We start from the raw sequence: 21588 nt of genomic DNA on the forward strand, positions 1-21588 counted from the left end.
GGTTAAATTTCAAGACCGGGTTGAAGATGAAGCATCAACTGCCATTGAATTGCTTCTAACTCATGTCGACCTCATGAGGGTGAGCATACAGCTGTCCTTCACAGAATTTTCAATGACTCAATCTTGGAAGTGGACTGCCAGGCCTTTCCTCTAATGTGCCTCCTGAGGAACTTACACCATCCATCCATTGGTTAGAAATGCAAATGTTAACTGTTTGCTCTACAAGGACTGCATTAGGTGGAGTTTTCTAGAGAAACAAAACCAGTGACATCCATGTATGTACAAGGAAGTACTTCATATCAAGACATTTTCCCAGCGAGTCCAACTCAAGTCCATGAGTCGATGCTCTCTGAAACTTCTTCAGACTCACATGCTGCCGGGGGATAGAGCAGGAATGTGAAACAAGAAGCTGGGGATCACAGGCCAGGCATGTGATCATGCACAGTCATGTGGCTCCAGGGTTGGCAGGAACAGGGCAGGGCATCACATCTCCCAGGGTTGCCAGGCCACATGAGCTGCCAACCCGAGAGCCAAAATGAAGTCCAGGCAAGCAGGAAGGTGAAGGGGCCTGGGGGGTGGTTGGTTGGGAATGAGAGACAGTTCAATGTTTCTTCTCTAAAGGCTACATACCCCCAAGGAACTATTAACTGATTGAGGCATTGAACTCTACCTGTCTCCATATAAACACCACCAGTGTGACATAAAATCTAACCATCGCAAAGTCTAGAGTTATTACCCCTTGCCACTGAGTCAATTCCCATTCATAAAAACCCTGCAGGAGGAAGAATGTCCCAAAGGCTTTCCAAGTGTATAAATCTGAAAAGAAGCAGGCAGTCATACCTTTCTTTTCCAGAGCAGCTAGTAAGTTCAAACTTCCAGCCTTTTCAGTGAGCAGCCCAATGCTTAACCTATTACACCACCAGCATTAACTAAATGGTCTGATATTAGGATGGGCAGTGGAGGGCGCTCACACTGGGTGGGCTTCCAGGAGGCCAGCTAAATGGTTTGATATACAACTCTGAAAATTTGTGGAGACACAATGTTCTTGGTGACAACAGTTAAGACATGGCATGGTGATGTACAGTGTCTATCTCTACATGGTAATAGGTGAGTAGGTTAAAGAGAAATGTAGATTCAAAATTGTGGTGAAGCCATGCTTTCAGCTCCCTGCCCTCATTACTCTAGATTCAAACTATATCAGGATTCTTTGATTGCAAGTGACAAAAACTCAACTCGAACCACTTGAAATGAAAAAGATGAATGTTTAGTGGGTATCCTACTCAAATCCCAGAACAGAGGGGGTGGACTGGGCCTTGGAGGTAATGGGATCCAGAGACAAACACACACCCAGACCTTTCTCAATATTATCTCTGTTTCTGGCATGTGGGTTAGGTACAATGACTAGACCAAAGTACATTATGGTGTCCACGCTCAGATAAACTGGGACTATGGCTTCTTATCAGAAGAAGGAAAACATGACATTTGAATTATATATGTGATAAAAGGAACTATCTAATAAAGAACTTGAGATTTTCTCTAAAAAGATAGACGTGACTGTCTATAGAGGTTGGGGACTAGTAGTGTAGTGGGTTACACATGGAGCTGCTAATCCCTAGGTTAAGAGTTTGAAACCATCCACTTCGCCCTGGGAGAAAGAAGAGGCCTTCCATTCTTATGAAGAGATACAGTGTCAAGAGGCCACAGGGCAGTTCTACCCTGTCCTATCGGGTTGCTATGAATCAGCATAGACTTGAGGGAAGTGGGGTTTTAAAAGTTTTGCTTAGGTGTGGAAGCATTTTGAGACCATTTCACATATCATTTTAAATAAGAGCACACTTTTCTTTAAAAATCATTTTATTAGGGGCTAATACAACTCTATCACAATCCATACATACATCAATTATGTCCAGCACATTCGTATATATGTTGCCATCATCATTCTCAAAACACCTGCTTTCTACTTGAGCCCTTGGTATTGGTTCCTCATTTTTTCCCTCCCTCCATGCTCCTCTCTCCCCCTGAACCTTTGATAAGTTATAAATTATTATTATTTTGTCATATCTTACACCATCTGACATCTCCTTCACCCACTTCTCCAACCAATGTCCATCCACCAGGGAGGACCTCATAATAATCGGTTCCCCCTTTCTCCTTCCTCTTCCTTCCACCCTCCCAATATCACCACTCTCACCACTGATCCTGAGGGATTCCTCTGTCCTGGATTCCCTGTATTTCCAGTTCCTATCTGTGCCAGTGTACATCTTCCGGTCCATCTGGATATGTAAGATAGAATTGGGATCATGATAGTGGGGGATGGGGAGGAGGAAACATTCAAGAACTAGAGGAAAATTGTATATTTCATTATTGCTACCCTGCACCCTGACTGACTCGTCTCCTCCCTGCAGCCCATCTGCAATGGGATGTCCAATTTCTGACTGATGGGCCCTGGGTCTCCATTCTGCACTACCCCTCATTCACAATGCTATTATTATTGTCTTTGATGCCTGATACCTGATCCCTTCAATGCCGTGGGTTCTCATAGGCTGGTGTGCTTCTTCCATGTGGGCTTTGTTGTTTCTCAGTTAGATGGCCCCTTGTTTATCTTCCAGCCTATAGGACCCCAGATTCAATATCTTTTGATAGTCGAACACCGTCAGCTTTCTTCACTGCATTTGCCTATGTACCCACTTTGTCTTCAGCATTTGTGTTGGGGTAGGCTGGTGAAGAGCACACTTTTTAATACGCATGCTTCCAACTCTGTTATTCTTTTTATATCGGCATCGTTCTATATTGAATTAGAGTTTAGGTGTTAAAGCACATCCAGAAAGAACTGATCTCTGACTGCCAGTTCCAAGAGCACAGCTTGTAGATCCCAGCCAGAATCTTTAACTTCAGCCTCTTCTCCATTGATCAAGATGTGACTTTATTGGTCTAGTTGGGAGGATTTTGATCTTCCTTATGTTGGGTCATAATCCACACTAAAGGCTGCAATCCTTGATCTTCATCAGCAAGGGCTTCAATTCCTCCTCCTTTCAGTATGTAAGGTTGTGCCACCTGCGTAGCACAGATTGTTAATAGACCTTACTGATAAAGATCAAAGTCTATAGCTTTCAAAATGAATTACAGTTCATTAGAAAGAAAACAAAACTATGCAAAATGAGACCCACAAGAAATATCATGGGAGAAAATGTTGAAGTTGTCATAGATTTCATTTTACTTGGCTCCATGATCAATTTGTATGGCAGCAGCAGTAAAGAAACCAGATTATGTATCACCTTAGGCAAATATGCTCCACAAGACTTCTTTAAAGTTTAAAAGGCAAAGATGTCACTTTGAGGACTATCGTGCACCTGGTCAAAGCCATGGTAGTTTCAATCTCCTGTGTGCACATACGTGACAGGTCAATAAATAAGAAAGATGCCAGAAAAATTGATGTACTGTAATTATGGTGTTGAGGTAGTATTGTGTAATTCCCATGAACTACCAGACCAGAACAAATAAATCTATCATGCAGAAAGAACAACTGGAAAGCTCCTTAGAAGCACAAGGCTATGGAGACTGTGTCTCGTGGACTGTAGACAAGTTCCAAGGAGGGGCAAGTGCCTGGAAAAGGACATCAGCCTTGGTCATCTAAAGAGTCAGCAGAAAGAGGTAAAGGAAAGGATTGACCCTGTGACACTGGGCTCCGATACAAAATGACGACGATGGTGCAAGACTGGGCAATGCTTCTTTCTGCTGTGCACAGGGTTACCGTGAGTCGGAACCAGCGTTACAGCACTTAACAATATACCAAAGTTAATCGCACAGGACCTTATACACTAGATTTTCGATATCAGTTATACACATTTTTATGAAGCTGAAAGGGGGACATTTTATTTTATCATAGTGGTTAAATATCCACGAAGATGATTGATGAAGTTGGTGTAATCTGTTATCCAAGACATCTGCGAGAAGGAGAATTTTAGCCTAATTTTGGAATATTTAATGATTATGCTAATTTAGGGCAATAAAATGAAATTCCCAAGTAGGCCTATTTTCTGATTAATTTATTTGGATACACCTTACAATGAAAACATCAAATGTTGAGCACTGTATAGAATGAATTAAAGGAATGAAAGCTCCTACACATATATCGCCATTAGTTCCCCAATGAGATATATATATATGTATATATATAAATGAAAATAAGATCATATTCTCCATACTGTTAACATTTCATTTTTTAAATTTTAAAATAGTATGAGTACCTTTCCATATTGATATATCTAAATACAGAGTTAACATATTATTAGCAACTGCATAATTTTACTGCAGCCATTCATTCAATAATATTTACTAAGTGAATATGAAGGTCAGATATACACAGGTCCATAATGATCCTGACAATAAATAAATATAACAAACTACATGTTTTGATGAATGTTATGAAGGAAATGAACAAAAATAATCAAAGGGTCTGGAGGGTCACTCCAAAGCCCAAACTCCACTCACTGACAGTGTGTGGTGCCCACTCAGTGACCCTAGAGGAGAAGGTGGAACTGGCCCTTTGTGTTTCTGAGACTGTAACTCTTTACAGGAGTAGAAAACCCCAGCATTTTCCTGTAGAGCAACTGACCTCATGGTTAGCAGCCCAGTGTGTAACCTATACACAACCAGGCTCCAGGTGTGTTCCTGGAACTACACATTAGAAATGACAGGTGCTTTCTAGTTCATAAAATCCCGAATGCTAAATCTAAAAATCTATGTGTATTTGTCATGCTAATTGTGTTTAACTCTCTATTTACAGACACTTTATTTGGTTGACTACTTCGCTGAACAACTCTCCTCTGTGCCACCAGGTCACCACTCTCATCACTGTCCTTTGTAGACTGTTCCTTTTCCATTGCTGAGGCTTAGAATCTGACATGCATACTTTTCCATCGGTAGTCTCTTCATGCAGTGTTCCAAAGTGTGTGTGTGGTGGGGAGTAAAGAACAACAAAAATCCCAGCACTTGGCCTTCATTCCAACTCTGACAGCCCGTGTGCATGCATAGAAGAAGTTTAGAGGGGTCTCTTTACATAAATCCTGACAGAAAACCCCCCTAGTGGCACAGGAAGTTAAGTATGGGGCTGCTGACCACACAGTCATTCATTAGTTCAAATCCACCAGCTGCTCTGAGGAAGAAAAACGAAGCTGTCTACTCTCCTAAAGATTTGCTTCCTTGGAAACCCTATGCTGCCCTACAGGGAAGGGTCTTTATCAGTCTTAATTGACTTCATGGCAGTGGGGTTGACGTGTAACCCTGGCAGAGAATTTCACCAGGCTTTCTGATTGCGTAGCTGGTAACGTGTTGGGCTTCAAACCACAACACGAGCAGTTTCAAACTACCAGCAATTTCTGCTCCGAAGACAATCACAAAGCTTTCTAATTTTGTCACGAGTTGTAGTCTCCGAAACTCATAAAGGCAGTTTTATTCTACTTCGTCCAGGGTCATTATGAGGGGGAATCGACACCAAAGCACCACGGAGTCAGTGACAAACCCACCTTTAGTTTGTCCATCTCAAACAATTTAAGCCACGGAGTCACCAAGAGTCAGAACTACGTCATGGCAACAGGATTTTGTTTTCACTTGTCCTGAAGCACATCACCAGCTCTGTCTTTTGGGGTGCTGCTGGGTGGGCTCCAGGCACCGACCTTTTGGTTAGCTGTCAACATGGTCAATAGCCTGGCCTTGTATACACATTGGCGTAGCTTCTGGGTTGGAAATTATTCTACCTTATTAAGCTATGTTCTCATGTCCTGAAATCGGCCACAGATACATTTAACTTGTCACATCCACTGTAAAGTACATGCATCATTTCTATGTTATAAAGTACTTCGCAGAGGAGTCTGCAGAAACCAGACTCAGAAACCAGACTCACTGCCCTGAGAGGATTCCGGACAGTACAGCAACCCTACAGAACAGAGCAGAACTGCCCCCTTTGGGTTTCCAAGACTTTAAATCTTTTCAGGAGTACAGCCTCATTTTTCTTCCCACTGGATACCTACCGTGTATAATCTGTACTGTGAAACGTACCATGAAAGAAGCATGGCGTGCCGAGACAAATTAGAGTTATAGATACCTTGTCTAACTAGTTTGTGTTCATTTCAGTTCACTAAAATCTTGACTTCGCTTCTTGAGTAATTGGTTGAGCGTGCTGACTGGATCTGCAGTTCCAGGGATGCTTTAAAGTGACAGAAGCAACTACTTCGTTCCCATGAACGAACACATGCCGCGAGGCTTCTGAAAGGTGGTCCAGTGTAGCTTCGTCGCCCAAACTCGGTCCAACGCAGTCGGCTGCTAAAGGAAAATAAGGTGGGTCTATAAGATCGTTCACCAAACAGACGCGAAACTCTAGTTTTCATCTTTCCCGCGGGTCCTGACAGGGCCAACCCTCACTGCGGGTCAGTCCGGGTTACGTCACTTCCGCTCGCGCATGTAAATTATGTCAGCGCGTCAGTTCTCGCGGTATCGCCCGGAGCCGGGATGTCCTGAACACAGATTTCGCCAAGTTGGTTTTCCAGGGTCAAGGTAGCCTCTGCGCTCCGCCTCCCGCCGTGCGCCCGGCCGGTTCTCCTTTCTCTTTCCGAGTCCTCAAACCCGCCCCCGCCCACCCGCGGCCCGCCCCCAGGTTCCGGTCGCAGACCGGAATCGGAAGTGGGGTGGGCGGGGCCCGGCGGCGGAAGACCCAGCGGAGCCGGAGCCGGGGCACGGCTGTGGCTGCCGTCCCTGCCCCCGCCACGGAGCACCGGGTGGCCGGGCCGGGCCGCTCCAGGCTGAGGGTCGGTGCGGAGGCGGGTGGGCGCGGGTCTCCCCCGCAGTGTCCGGGTGGCGGCCTTCCCGGGCCCCCCGGGCGCCGCGAGGGATCATGTCTACAGCCTCTGCCGCCTCCTCCTCCTCGTCGTCTTCGGCCGGTGAAATGATCGAAGCCCCTACTCAAGTCCTTAACTTTGAAGAGATCGACTACAAGGAGATCGAGGTTGAAGAGGTGAGCGAGACACGGCCCCGAGCGCTGGCTCAGGCTCGCCTCCGCCTCTGCGGGATCCGGGCTCGGGAGGCGCCTCCCTGGCGGGGTCGATCCGGGAGTCCCCACTACGGTTTAGAAATAGGGTGAGAAGAGGGTACTGTCCACCCTCAGCTACTCTGGAATAGCCCCTCCGTTCCCTCACTTTGACCCTCTTGAGTTTGCATTTGAGACTCAGGTATCTGCATTTGAGTCGCTTCAAATCGCAGGATGAGTTGGTGAGAGTGTGGTGCACAGTTCTCCTTGCTGTAAATGGTAAATGCAGCAAAGATCGTGCCCCTCTTGGGGTTTCCGCTTTTGAGACGCGGTGCTTTTAAAGGTCAAAGATTGTATTCGACATAAAGTTCAGTCCTGGCATGTAGTGGGCGCTCAATAAATGCTTGTTAAAATAACAGATGAAGTTGGAAATAGTGCCTACGCAGGGAGTGAGTGGTGGTTTCTCCCATTCCACAGAGCAGTACTGGTCTTGTTAAACGATCTGCCTTCAGTTGGCATAATTTAGGTGGCATACTTAGATGAAAAGATGTTTCAAGTAGCATATCCTGATGAGGTATCTAAGGCTCTCCGAGACAACTAGCTTGTATCAACAGATTAGAAATTGCTGTTAGAAAACCTGAATCCTCCTCTGATTCTGCAATAACTTAAGTACATTGTTGCTTTACACTTTCATAAACGAGCCTTTGGGACAGAATTTTAGCAAAGTAAATCAATATGTATGTGTGTTTTAAAGACACTTTAGAATGTGTTTTATTTTTTTATTTTAAAAAACGGGATGAAAATGGGGTATGTCAAGTAGCTATCATTTTATATACTTATCATATACTTATTTATATACTTCTCATACATATCATTTTATATACTTACTTTTAAAAATGTACCGATCGCTTTGTACAGCATATCCCATATAATAAAACTGCGACTAGTTAGCTCTACTGTACATATCTAAAATTACTTTTAAGTAACTCCACGTTAAAACTAGTGAGATAGTTAACATTTACCTAGTAAATATTTTCCCCTATTCATGTTTTAGGAGAATAATGGATTACTGACTGTTTGAGGGGGTTTTTTTGTACACTTAGAATTCATAAGAACAACTTTTTTGTTTTGTTTTGGACAAGATAGCATAATGGGGACAGCAGGGTCTTTAGAATTAAGAGGAAAGTTTCACTATATCAGACAGAAATGCCACATTTTCTCTGTAATTTGGTTTTCTAACTAACCCGTTTGAACTCGTTTCCTGAGCTGTGCGATATGACTGGTAATTTCTACCTCAGATAATACAGTATATACTCATGTATAAGCGGAGTTTTCCAGCACATTTTTAATGCCGTTTTTGTGATAAAATTAGCTGTCTTGGCTGATAATCGGGTCGGCTTATACTGCAGTGTGTACATTAGTTTGTATGGCATCCTATTAAATAGTCTTTGCAAAACAATAAGATACCTGACACATATTACTAGGAAATAGAATTCGAATTCCAGGGAGGAATACCAACCTATTTTAAGGTCACCTGGCTAAAAGAAGATCAGTGTTTTGAAAAGGGGAGTGTGTGTGTGTGTGTGTGTGTGTGTGTGTGTGTGTGTGTGTGTGTGTTTCTTTCCTATTGAGGCTATGATAAATTCCTTTTTCAGAAGTGGATAGTTGATCCAACTTTCGTGGCTAACATTCTTTTTTAAGAATAAAAATTCAGTGAGTCAGTCTACAAGAATTGCAGTTTTTAAATAAGTATTTACGTCTACTCTGTGGTGAAATACTATGCTTGTAGACTACAAATGGTTATATAAGAATAACTTGTACTTGCTGGTCGACCAGATTCTTTCACAGATCATTTTTTCACTTGATTCCCACAGTAACCTTAGTTTTTGCACATTTGCTTTCCAAAGCTTTTTACATTTGTGGTTTATGGAAGAATGAAATCCTAAGACATTTCTCATTTTGTTGTTCTTCTCCCAAAGCCATGCCACCTCTTTCAAGTTAATATTTCAACCTTCTTTTAGCATCTCTAGAATGCTCCTGAAAAATAGAGATTTTTATTTTAATGAAGTTCTTTCAGTATTAGGCAGTCATGTCTTTTCATTCTTTTTTGTTATTAGCTTTTTAATACTCTATTTTTGTATTAAAAGATTTAATTACAGCTTTTTGAAGGTTGAGACTATTACATCATTTTCATAATATTCCTCATTTGCACACATTAAAAGTGTTATATAGGCCGTGGGGTTGTGATACCTTTTTCTCAGGTTAGATATCATTTCTTGAGTAAAATCATTTTAAGAGACCAGAAAAAGATGATCAGTTAGAAAAAGTGCTTTATTGCCTTTTGAATTAAGGAAACATATTGTATAATTCTCAAAAAACAATATGATTGAATCATCTTTATATGACAAGAACTAGACACTATATGAAACAAAAATATTCCAACTGTAGACCAAATAGGCAGTCATTTAGTACACGAATATTTCTAAGGCATCTGCTAATTTTAATCCTTACATTCTAATAATGTGACTCCAAGTATCAGTTTGACATTTCTTAAATTCAATTCTATTGTCAAATTATGTAAGTTGTCAAACTCAGAAATCTATTTAGGTACATAACTGTATTTTCATGTGGGGGGGGGGTTAGCTTTATCTTCTGGATCTGCATGTAGAGAAAGTTGGAATACATTTTGTAGTGTGCACATTGTGGGCTAGCTTTCAAGGAGTGGTAAAGGCTGTGTGGTTTGCGGCAAAGAATGCTGGACTTAGTATTTAGAAAACTTAAATTCCACACTGACTCTGCCACAATATATTTCTGTAACGTTGAGCAAGTCGCCGCATTTCCTGGGCCTTGGATTTCTCATGTAAATGTTGAACAGGATCATTTAAGGTCTCTTCCAATTATAAAATGAAATCACGATCATTGTTCCCAGTATGTATGAAGTCTGCAGAGTAAGCCTGGAAGTTCTTTGAGGACAGTTACCATGATCTGCCATGGAATGTATTCGGTGACTGACTAACCCTGGGTAGACAGGGCGAGTGAGATTCCCCATTTTACAGATATCGACATGTGGTCATAGAATTGGATTTGCCAAAGAGCCAGATTCCTTAAGTAAATGTTAGAACTGGGCATTGAATTTGAGATTTCTCACTTTTGAATCAGTTACTTTTTCTGCTGCCTGTACAATGTTGCTTTGCTTTTTTTCTGTAGTACTTTGTAACCAAATCTTGTACTAGGAAAGAGGAAACAAAAATACTGGGTTTTCTTTGTGTTTCTTTGTGTTTCTCATGAGTTTTCAAGGAACTTTCTGCACTGCTGAGATGCTGTTGAAGTTGAGATGCTTTCTTTTAAAATAGTTGGTTTTTTGTTACCGTTGAACATTCCTCTAGAACTTTACATGGTGACTCATTTACTTACACCTTTCTACTCCCACCCTAAGCAACCGAGATTTTTGTCACCTCTTTATTCTTCTCAGTACTCACCAGAAACTAAACATGTCTTACTGTACCTCTCTAAAAAATGTAAGGTGCTTTATTCAGATAATAATCTAATACTGAGCATCAAAAATTGTCTATAAATACTTGCTGAATGAATAATGAAGTTATCCTAGCATAATCTGGAAAAAACAGTGTCCATTAACCACAGGGGTTGAAGTAAGGCCTTATGATTTGATTGAGACAGCATTTACTGCAGAAAACAGATCTGATTCTCATTTCAGTATTGATTCCATTACCTTCCAATGTAATTCAAAAAATCTTTTTATTTTCATGGTAAATTACTGCTATAACTTAGCAAAATATGGATGGATCTTTAGTAGACAGCCGAAAAGACCCTGTTTGGCATGGCTGTCTTTTTGGAAAAAAAAAAAAAAACACTGCAGTTTTGATCGCAAATATAGGGGATGGACACATATTTCATATGGCAGCATTCTAATGTGCTCTTAAACCGGATTTCTGCATAGAGTTGCTTTGGCTTGGAGTTGACTCCATGGCGGTGAGGTTTCTTGGGAAGGGGATTAAGCTGCATTGGACATGCATGGGTTCATACTAGAGGCCAAGAATAACACAGATAAAGACTTTGTCAGTGATAACTACTTCGTTGGCTTAGGTGATAAATACATGGTCAACATATAGAAGAGAATCTATATGGGACTGAATTAACTTGGGGTCCATAGATTGGTTAGTATTTCACTTTGGATATTCAGAATTGCTAGTAAACTCATCCAGGTGAGATTTAGTTTCAGTAATCTGGATTTTTTATTACAATTAAGAAGTAGTCATGAACATAACTTTTATATTACACATGTGTAGCTTAAAAGATAATGTGAGCATATTATTTTAAAGAAAGGTCTATTAGTCACCTATCTATGGCAAGCTTTAATGGCCTACATGAAAAATGAAAAAGAAACTTCAAATTACCAAAGCTTTACTTTTATGTTATCAAATCTGTCTTGTCAGCAGATGGCAGTTCTCTGCCACAGTTTATTAATAGATATTGAAGTTCTGAAATAGTTGGAGGCCCCAAGTCCTAACTAATAAATGTAAGATCCATGCGTGTTCTGTCCTGTCCCAGAGCGCTTGGCTGGTGCACTGGCAGCGCAGTGAGGGCCTATTCACTTAGTCCACAGACCAGCGCCTAACCAAACTGACAGCCAGACTCACTCTACCAAAAATAGCCTAAATTGGGGATAATCAGAAGAATTACTAAGTTAAGGGCACAGGGCCACGTGTCACCTTCAGTTTAATTGTGGATTTTGTTGTTGTTTTTGTTTGCTGGTTTTTAAATAACCTGATTTGGACAGACAATTTGAATAGTCCCTATCCTAAGGAAATTAGTTTTTAAATGAATTATTTATATTTTTTTAAAAGGGGGGCAGGAAACAGATTTTGGTCTTGGTTTCTATATTGTTCAAAATAAATCATATGGATATAGTCTATACACCACCACCCATGATTTTTGTATTATTTCCAATTAAGTTTTATTTACATTTTCCTTTTCTAGGGATTTAAGCGGGTGCCTTGGTGGTGCAGTGGGCCAAGCACCTGGCTGACCTGACCGCTAACCAAATAAGCTGTGGTTGGAAACCAGCAGCCACTCCACTGCAGAAGGACTACAGCCTCTGAGAGCCTGTCTGGCAACTTTGCTCTTGCCCACAGGGTCACTGAGGCAGTCAACCCAATGGCTGTAGGTTAATTAGAGACTCAAGTTGTAGACCCCAACCAAGAAGGCTAACCAATTGGGGGCAGGACTGAAAATAAGGTTATATGTAAGGGAACTAAACATATGTGCATCGTATGTGTAAGAAAATGAATGAAAACACTCATAAATGTAGAAGCAAATATTTTTTAAATTGGCCATTTTTCTATCAGAAGTAAAGCTCTCTTTTGCATATCATTTTGTTATTTTTACAGATGAGGGTAGTGAGGAATATTTGAAATAATTATTTTGGGGTTCACCATTTTTTAGTAGGTACGTTTGGTAAAAGGTGACACTTGTAACTGGAATGCATGTTCCCCCCCCCCCCCTTTAATGCCCTTGGTGAAAACAGGGAAAACCATTTTTTAAAATTTGTTCTTGAATAAGAGTGTGTTAAAGAAACTACATTGTTGATACTATTCTGATATGAATACAGTGCATAAAACAAACTTGCTCGTGAACTTGAATTAGAAATTTGGTTTTAAAGGGAAAGTGTTTGGCTTTTTTTTCCCTCAGTGTTTTGTAGGTTGAATATTAGTTGGTTTTTTGTTTTGTTTTTCAGTTTTAGCTGTGGATCTACTATGTAACAAGAGAAATATTGGACTTCCTATAGCTTGTACCCCTGTCTCTCTCTATATCTGGTAATTTATATAATCTCCTTTTGTGTTTAGGCTTGGCCTTCAAAGTCTACACATGCTGGTGACACCCTATCTTATTTTCCCCACCCTTTTTGTATTCGTGTTGAGTACAAAGAATATATTTGTTACTAAACTATTGGTATTGGGAGCATTTTCCTAAAAACCGTGGTGGCGTTTTGGATTTGCACATGGAGGCTACAAGGTCAGCAGTGTGAAATCACCATCCACTCTGAGAGAAAAACATGAGGCTTTGCATGCTCTTAAAAATGTACACCTGTGCTGGACAGAACGGATGAATGTATGGATTGTGATAAGAGTTGTAAGAGCCCCCAATAAAATGATTTTTTTTTTAAGGATTTCCAGGCTCAGAAACCCACAGGGGCGGTTCTGTTCTGTCCTTTAGGCTTTTTAGGAATTAGACTGAACTGGATGGCAGTGAGTATATATATTTAAAATGATCCATACGCCAGTAAACCGGCCTAGGCTCGATGGCAGTGAGTATACATATTTAAAATGATCGATATGCAGTAAAGCAAAATTTGGTAATAATTTCCCCTCATCAGCTGGGGACACTCTTTAACTCTGCCAACTCAAGAGCTCAAGCAGTCACAGAGTAGTACACTGTCCTAACTCATGGGCCCTGCCACTTTTTCTAATCATCTGTCTCTCATGCGTTGTGTCATAGTTTTGGATTGGGCTGTGTGATAACCTAAATGTATTATAAACCTACAAAAATAGATACTTTAAAGTGATAGAAGATGAAATTGGAGCAAAATTTAAGTTACAGCCTTATACTGTCATTGATCATTGCTCAAAGTATAAGAAATATTTAATAACACAAACTTCCTTGCTAATGACAGTAAGTGGAAAGCATATTTCTTTCTTGTTAATTGGTGTTTGCATCATCACTGTTTACTACTATACCTCAATGTACAGTTTCTTCCCCAAAATGTTTTCATGTTGCTTTCCATACTACTAGGATGGGTTTAATTAATTTTTTCTAATGGCCGTAAGTCTCCTTAACCAGTGTATGAAGCCACGAGATGATACCTGAAGAAAGAAGAGTATTAAGGCTAAAACCCTATGAAGCAAAAATGCAGCGAAGACGTCTGGGTGAAATTGTTCGTATTTTTCTATGAATGACATTTTGGTTGTTTCTAATTGTTTATTCCCACCGACTTCTATAAGAATCCCCAGTGGCACTGTGTGTTAAGCATTGGACTGCTAACTACAAGGTCATCAGTTCAAATCTGTCAGCTATTCCTCTGAAGAAAGCTGAGGCTGTCTACTCCCGTAAAGATTTATAGTCTTGGAACAGTTGTAGAGGATCGCTATGAGTTGGAATCAACTCAGTGGCAGTGGGTGTGGGTTTGGTATAAACTTAATGAATGGTGCAATCTTTTGCATACATGTCAGATTCATGGTCAGAATAAAATTCTGGGTGGGATTTGCTAGGTCCAAAGGAATGCACAGTTTAAAACTTGTGATACATTTTGTCAAATACAGTGAAATTTAAATTTTCATCTCACTGGAAAACTGAATATTATGCTTACTCTTTCTGTGAATGTTGTTTTTGTTGTGAGGTGCCATCAAGTCCATTCCAACGCTTAGTTACCCTGAGTGCACCAGGACGGAACACTGCCCAGTACTGCCCCTTCCTGCCCATCTTCACAATAGTTCGTATGTGCGAGCCCATTGTTGCAGCCACCGTGTCAGTCCGTCCTGTAGAAGGTCATCATCTTTTTTGCTGCCCATCTACTTTACCAAGCATGATGTTCTTCTCCAGGGACTGGATTCTCCTGACAAGTCTTGCTATCCAGCTGCTAAGGAGCACTTCCTCCAGCTTAACTAAATCGGTCTCCCTTATTTAAGTCTTCCATATTCCTTACACATAGTCATGATAAGCAGAAAAAAAGATTGAGGTTACTGAGGATTTTATCTTCTTGGATCCACCAGCAGTGTTCATGGAAATCAAATGATGCATTATATTGGGAAAGACTGCAGCACAAGATCACTTTAAAATGTTGAAGAGCAGAGATGTCACTCTGAGGACTAAGGTATGCCTGACTCAGGTTTCGGGGTTTCAATCACCTCATATACATATGAAAGTTAGATATTGAATAAGGAAAACACCATCCATCCCTCATCACATTCTACTTCTCTGCTGAGTTCAGTAATTCTTTGTAGTGGACACGCAGAAATCACAGACTATGGGAGATAGGGGAGTTTATCAGGGAAACTAATAGGCTACAAAATGACCAGGGTAAGGCTCTTTGGTCTTCAGTGCCGCTTCTCAGCCAGGTTGGCAGGCGTGGTTCTCTCTGATCCTCAGCCTCTCAGCCGTGGCCTTCGTCTGCTCTATTCACGGCTGTGGATCTGTGGCCTCTGGTGCCTTCACCCTTCAGGCTGAAGTTTCACATGCTCTTTTCTTCCTTGATGGGCCTGCGGGTTACTCTTCTCCCTTCTGAGATGGCTTCCTCTCAAATACACAGTAGCATGGCAAAACTGAAGGATCCCTCTTTTTAGTATTTCACACACCCTGTGTGCATGGTCTCCTAATCATTTGGTGGAAGTTGCAAAGGCATGGATAGAAAAGCATTTTAGGTAATTTCATATCTCCACAGGCTTGTTTCCACAAGCTGATGAAGCACTAGAAGCACTTTTCGGTGAATGCCAGGAAATCTGGAAGACAGCTACTTGGCCATCAGAGTGAAAGAGATCCATATTTGTAGCCATTCCAAAGAAAGGTGACTCAACGGAGTGCTCAGCTATAGAATAATATCACTGGTAACACATGCCAGTAAAATTTTGCTGAAGATCATCCAACAGTTGCAGCAGTACATCAACAAGGAGCTGTCAGGCTCAGGCTGGATTCAGAAGAGGACGTGGAACAAGGGATATTGTTGCTGATGTCAGATGGATCTTGGGTCAAAGCAGAGAACACCAGAAAAGATATTTACCGACTATTTCAGGCATTCGACGCTAAGGATCATAACAAACTCAGGATAACCTTGAGAAGAATGAGATTCCAGAACACTTCATTGTGCTGGTGCAGAACCTGCACATAGATCAAGAGACGGTGTGCTAATGGAACAAGGGAATAGTGCTTGGTTGAAAACCAGGAAAGAGTTGCATCTACTCACTGTACCTATTCAGTTTATATACTGTGTAAGCAATCAGAGAAGCTGGAATACGTGAAGAAGAATGTGACCTCAGGATCAGAGGAAGTCTCACTAACAACCTGTGATACGCAGATGAAAAGTGAGAAGAATTGAAGCATTTGGTGATGAAGATCAAGGATTGCACCCTTCGTTATGGATTACGACTCAACGTAAAGAAAACCAAATCCTCATAGCTGGACCAATAGGCAACATCATAATAAATGGAAACGAGGTTGAAGTTTCAAGGATTTTGTCTTGCTTGGATCCATAATCATTGCTCATGGAAGCAGCAGTTAAGAGATCTAGGGCCGTACTGGATTATTGAGTACACCTGCTGCACAAGACCTCTTTAACATGTTGAAAAGCAGGGAGGTTACTTTGAGAACTAAGGTGCAGAGTGCCTGACCCAAGCCATGGTATTTCCAATGGCTTCATGTGCATATGAAAGTGGGACTTTGAATAAAGAAGAATTGAAGCATTTGAATTTTGGTGCTAGAGCACAATATTAAAAGTAGCATCGATTGCTAAAGACCACAGTGCTCCTTAGAGACAAGGATGGTGAACTGTCATCTTACATACTTTGGATATGTCTGGAGAAGGACATGGTGCCGGGTCAAGTGGAAGGGCAGTGAAGTAGAAGAAGGCCCTCAAGGAGATGGACTGACACAGTTGCTGCAACAGTGGCCTCAGGCGTAGGAACAGTTATGAGGATGGCACAGGACCAGCCAAGTTCTCTATGGGTCGGAGCGTCCTCAAATGGCAGTGAAGAACAATAAAACACAATCTGCCACAGACTTTTTATTTGTGGGGTCCAGGGGAAACTGAGAAGCACAATAAAACAAGGTACACCTGTATTAAACAAAACAAACCCACTGCTATTCTGACTCATAGTAAAAAAAAAAATCTTACACAGCCACCTCTTTGTCTCTTTAGATTCCACATTGTAATTCAGTCAAGCTCAGGAAATACTTGGGGGGTGGGGGGGAGCCAAGGGGTGGGGAACAACTCCTAACAAGCAATTAAGTGGCCAAAGCAATCCCTTAATGGCCATCAGGAAGCATAAGATATTGTTTATATGGCATTTAGCTTGTACTAGGAGTCCTGGTGGTGTAATCATTAATTAGCTGGGATCGCTTGGTGGGCAGTTCGAAACCACCTGCTGGAGAAATACTGGGCTTTTTACTGCTATAAAAAAAATGAGTCAGCATGACATGCTGGCAGTGAGTTGGGTGTTTTGTGAGGTTTGAGTAATCTAGAGATGATTACTTAATGTGACCAGACGTCCCGCTTTTGATGGGACAGTCCCGATTTTTAATAATTTTTCCTACATCCCGCAGCATTTTTAAAAAGTCCCAATTTTTGGAAAGAATGCAGGACAAGCTAGTGTATACGGTTTTCAGCTGCCATGTGGCTATTTCGCCAGGATGAGTTTTATCAATGGTGTCCCGCTGGTGTCCCCTTTACCAGTGTTAAAATCTGGTCCCCTTAGATTGTACACAAGAGGATTTGCATATGAACATATCATTTATGTAAGGGACCTGGGCAGTGCTAGTGTTGGAATGCAAGAGGGTCCTGGAAGCAATCCACCGTGGATATCCTACTTATTTTTTGCAGTGATTCAGAAAGGTAGCTCTCTTCCTATAACTGATGGCAGCTTGTTTCCTGAAAACTAGTTAATGCGCCACACTTCATACAGTGGAATCACCTGGAGGGCATTCAGAACTGACTGACTGCTGAGCTCTACCAGCAGACTTGGTTATTGGGGTTGGAACTGAAGAGTTTTTGTTTCACAAGTGCCTAGCTTAACCTGGTGCTTCTCAGGGACACTCTTTGAGTGGTTCTCTGGTTTTATATGTATTTCTTCGGTTCCTTCTCCATTTTTGTAAAAATGTATGTAACATCTGTCAATTCAACATATTCTAGGTGTATCATTGAGGGCATGCTAACTCGTTGAAAGACACTTTTCTTGTCTTCTGTGACAGTCGCTGGTTTGCCTGCCACTTGATTGGTGTTTTACTCTGCACATATGGAGTCAGGATGAAGTTTGAATCGATCCATTTGAAGCAAACATCAGCCTTGTCCTCACAACCATCATCTCCTAACTGATCTCCTTATTTCTAATACTCGAACTCACTGCCATTGGTCAATGCTGACACATAGTGACACCACACCCCCCGCACCCCGACCCAAAGTGGGTTTCCAAAACTAACTTCATGGGAGTGGGAAGCCCAGTCTTTCTCCCAAGGGGCTGCTGGTCGTTTTGAACTGCTGACCATGGAGATCTCAGCCCAACAGGTAATCAAAATGATTTCTCCCTGCAGGAATGGAATCCATACTACGTTTCTGGCACATCCTTTTGGAATCTGGGCTCTGTGTGTCTCTCCAGCCTTCTTGCATCATTTTGTTCTGCCTGTTTCACCCACACCAGCTCTGAAACATTTCCATAGGTCCCTGCTAAACTGGCACCTGTCTTAGTGAGGATTTCTGACTGTTCGATCGGTTATTGTGTGTGGAGCGGGAGAGAAGTGTTTCTGTCCATGAGAATATAATTGGAGCAAGAGTCGCTATTTTGTTTATAGCTATTTCGTCAGTGCCAGAACATGCCTTGCCCATAAATGGGACTCAAGCACTGTTTTACTAAAGAAATGTGAGTTTAACTTGGTTTTGTTTGTTCTTCCTGGTCTTTCTTTCTCCTGCCATTCACAGCTGCCTCAGTTACCGTCTCAGATAGTCTTACCATACTACCCAGCCTCAGCTTGCCATCTCTCTCATTTTTTTATCCACTTATTATTGGGCGTTAAAAAAATCTGCTGGTTTTCTTATTTACCTGTCCACATGCATGCATGTACATCCCAGGTAGATGTGGACTCCTTATTAAGTTGGGGTTAACAAGGGTGTCTGTAGACTCTCATGAACCCTCAGTCCTTTCATACTGTTCAGCTGCTGAGTTTTTAAATAATTAAGTACAATGTGTCATCTCTTTAATTTCATGAAAGCAAGAGTCACTTCACAGATATATGAATATATACATTTGTTTTGCCCCTGTAGTTTCTTTGATTGCCATTTGAAAATGTCAAGTAGTTTGTTGAAACCAAGAAATGTAATCCTTCAAGCACTGGCCCTCCTCTAGGATGAATTTGCCTGTTTTGAATTTCAGGGTATTCCTAAGAATTACTTCATAAGCCAAAAGATGAAAGTTGATCATATTTTTCTTACTCACATTTTGTTCCTCTTGATTTTAAGTGCAAGGCTCAGTGCCAACCATCAGTTCATCACTAGGTGGCACTTGTGCGTCACGGTGCTATGTGCCTAATGTAATTTCTGTTACTAGTGTACGATCCACCACTGTAGATAACGTCTGCACTTCCCGCGTGGGCAGCTGAGACTCCGTAAACGAAAGGAAGCCTCCTAAGTCAATAGGGAATCTTATTATCAGCAAGTTGGCTGGTCTCCATGCAGATCTTCTCAGCCTAAGGTTGCCATGCACTTAAATTTTGTTGCGGGATCTGTTTACACTTCACCAGTGTTTATTCAGAGAGAAGGAGCACTAGAGTTCATTACACTGCTTCATCGCCAACTCTGAGCATTTATTGTTCTCCTGGAGTACAGTTTTAATCACTGTTCCTGAGAACTATTTACTGAGGAAAATGCGATGGTCTCTTCTGAACTAATTTTGCGAAGGCTGAAGTTCAATGACATTAACCTGCCCACCATTAAGAATGTAGGTAGATAGACCCAGTACTCAAACTCAAGTCTCTTGGGCTCCCAAACCTGTAAGTGCAGTTCTTTCCATTATCTTAATGGAATACCCATTCATAATACAGGTTAACAAGCACATATGACTGTCCCTTTTCTCTGATGCAGGAGAGCAGAAGCCAAGCCGCACGTGAGATCAATCAGTAGTGTACAAAGGGAAGCCCCCAAAGGAAAGATTCAGTGCCAGAGATTTGGGCCTATTTGACAATTATGCCTAGAGGCAAACCCAGTATCCTTCGGGTTAGGGACAAGACAAGATAAGCTGGATAGAAAGGTCTTTTGGTCATTGTTGCACATTGAACATCATGAAAGCATAATGATTAATCACAAAAGCAATATGTAACATTATGAAATATTTATTTCTAATTAAAAATAAATGACATTTTGTCTTGAAGCATGACAAAATGGGTAGCAGTCTTCACGCCCCGTACTCGACTGTGGGTGTATCTGCATGTGGGCAGACCCGCCTGGAGACGGAGAGAGGAGGGGTGTCTCGATTCCTAAGACCATCGGAAATATGTGTTTACCAATGGTTTTAGGCAGCCCCTGTGAATAGGGTTGTTGGACCCACAAAGGGGTCATGACCCACAGGTTGAGAACCCCTGTTCTAGACTTTACATCTGGCTTCCCTGGTTGCGCACTAGCTGTGTGATCTTGGACGAGTTGTAACAGTGTCCCTCATTGGAAAGGATTGCGGCATTGTAGGCACATAGAGCAGTGCCTGGCCCAAAGCAAGCAGTCAAGAACTGTGTGTCATTGGGGTCCTTTTATGGGTTGAGCAATATGAAAAATGTTCCATGTGTGACTGCTGAAATGGAGTTTGATCTGTGGGTAGAGGACCACACTTCCCAGTGTGTGACTACTGTTTTGACACAAATATTGCTAACATCCCTTCTTAATTTGCCAGTGTATCTGATTTAGATGTTAAACTATTTGATTACCCAGTTATAGCCCACTTGTTTATAGAAGAATTTTAAGCCAAGGATTGTCTTGTAGTTTGTTTCAGTACTCCTCCATGCGAAGGCAGGATGTCTGTTCTTAAATACGAAGGGCTTTATATGTGTTTCCAAACAAGGATAACTGACACACTGGTGTCAGACTGCCTGGCAACAAAGCTCATGCTATCACTTCACTAGCTATGTGCGCTTGGTAAGCTAGTTTACTTCTTTAGATGTAGGTGCTCATCCATAAAGAGGAAGGTAATATACCTGCCTCCTAAACCTCAAACCCATTGCATCTAGTTATATGCAGTTCATACCAACCCAACTCAGGATGTTCCCAAGGCTATACATGTATCTAGAGTAGATAGCCTCATCATTCTCCTGAGGAGCATCTGGTGGTTTGAGACCACCAACTTGGAGGTTAGCAGACCAGTGCTTTAGTTCAGTGGTTATTGTATCAAAACCAACTGTCTGCCAGAGTAGATTCCAGCTCACAGCAACTCTAAAGACAGAGTAGAACTGCCCCATCTGGGTTTCTGAAACTATAAATCTTTATGGGAGTAGAAAGCCTCTTCTTTTTCTCTTGAAGTGACTGCTGGGTTCAAATCGCTGACCATACAGTGGCATTGTGGGCTTCATGGTTACAAGGTTAGCAGTTCAGACCAACCAGCTGCTCCAAGGGGGAAGGAAGAGGCTTTTGTAAAGATTTAGAGGCTCAGAAACCTAAGGGGCAGTTCTACTCTATCCAAAAGGTTTTCTGTGAGTCAGAATTGACATATCAGTAAATAATCATATAGGGATGTAAAAAAGCCCCTTGTGGCAAACTGATTAAGAGCTAGACCAAAGGCAGTTGGCAGTTCAAACACCAGACCTGGTGA

The 21588-nt window shown here is 41.6% G+C and overlaps 1 protein-coding gene across 2 annotated transcripts in view; it reads left to right on the plus strand.

The window, feature by feature from the left end:
• Positions 1 to 6671: 6671 nt before the first annotated feature.
• MAP3K7 (mitogen-activated protein kinase kinase kinase 7) overlaps positions 6672 to 21588 on the plus strand; it is an 82819-nt gene continuing 67902 nt past the window's right edge. The window contains exon 1 of one of the 2 annotated variants that reach the window (XM_075554762.1): positions 6672 to 7009. In XM_075554762.1, coding sequence (XP_075410877.1) covers positions 6890 to 7009 — 120 coding nt within the window. In that variant the 5' untranslated portion in view covers positions 6672 to 6889. The remainder of the gene's footprint in view (positions 7010 to 21588) is intronic. The other variant, XM_075554763.1, reaches the window with a different exon arrangement.

This window comes from Tenrec ecaudatus, chromosome 7, assembly GCF_050624435.1.
Source record: "Tenrec ecaudatus isolate mTenEca1 chromosome 7, mTenEca1.hap1, whole genome shotgun sequence".
NCBI lineage: Eukaryota > Metazoa > Chordata > Mammalia > Afrosoricida > Tenrecidae > Tenrec > Tenrec ecaudatus.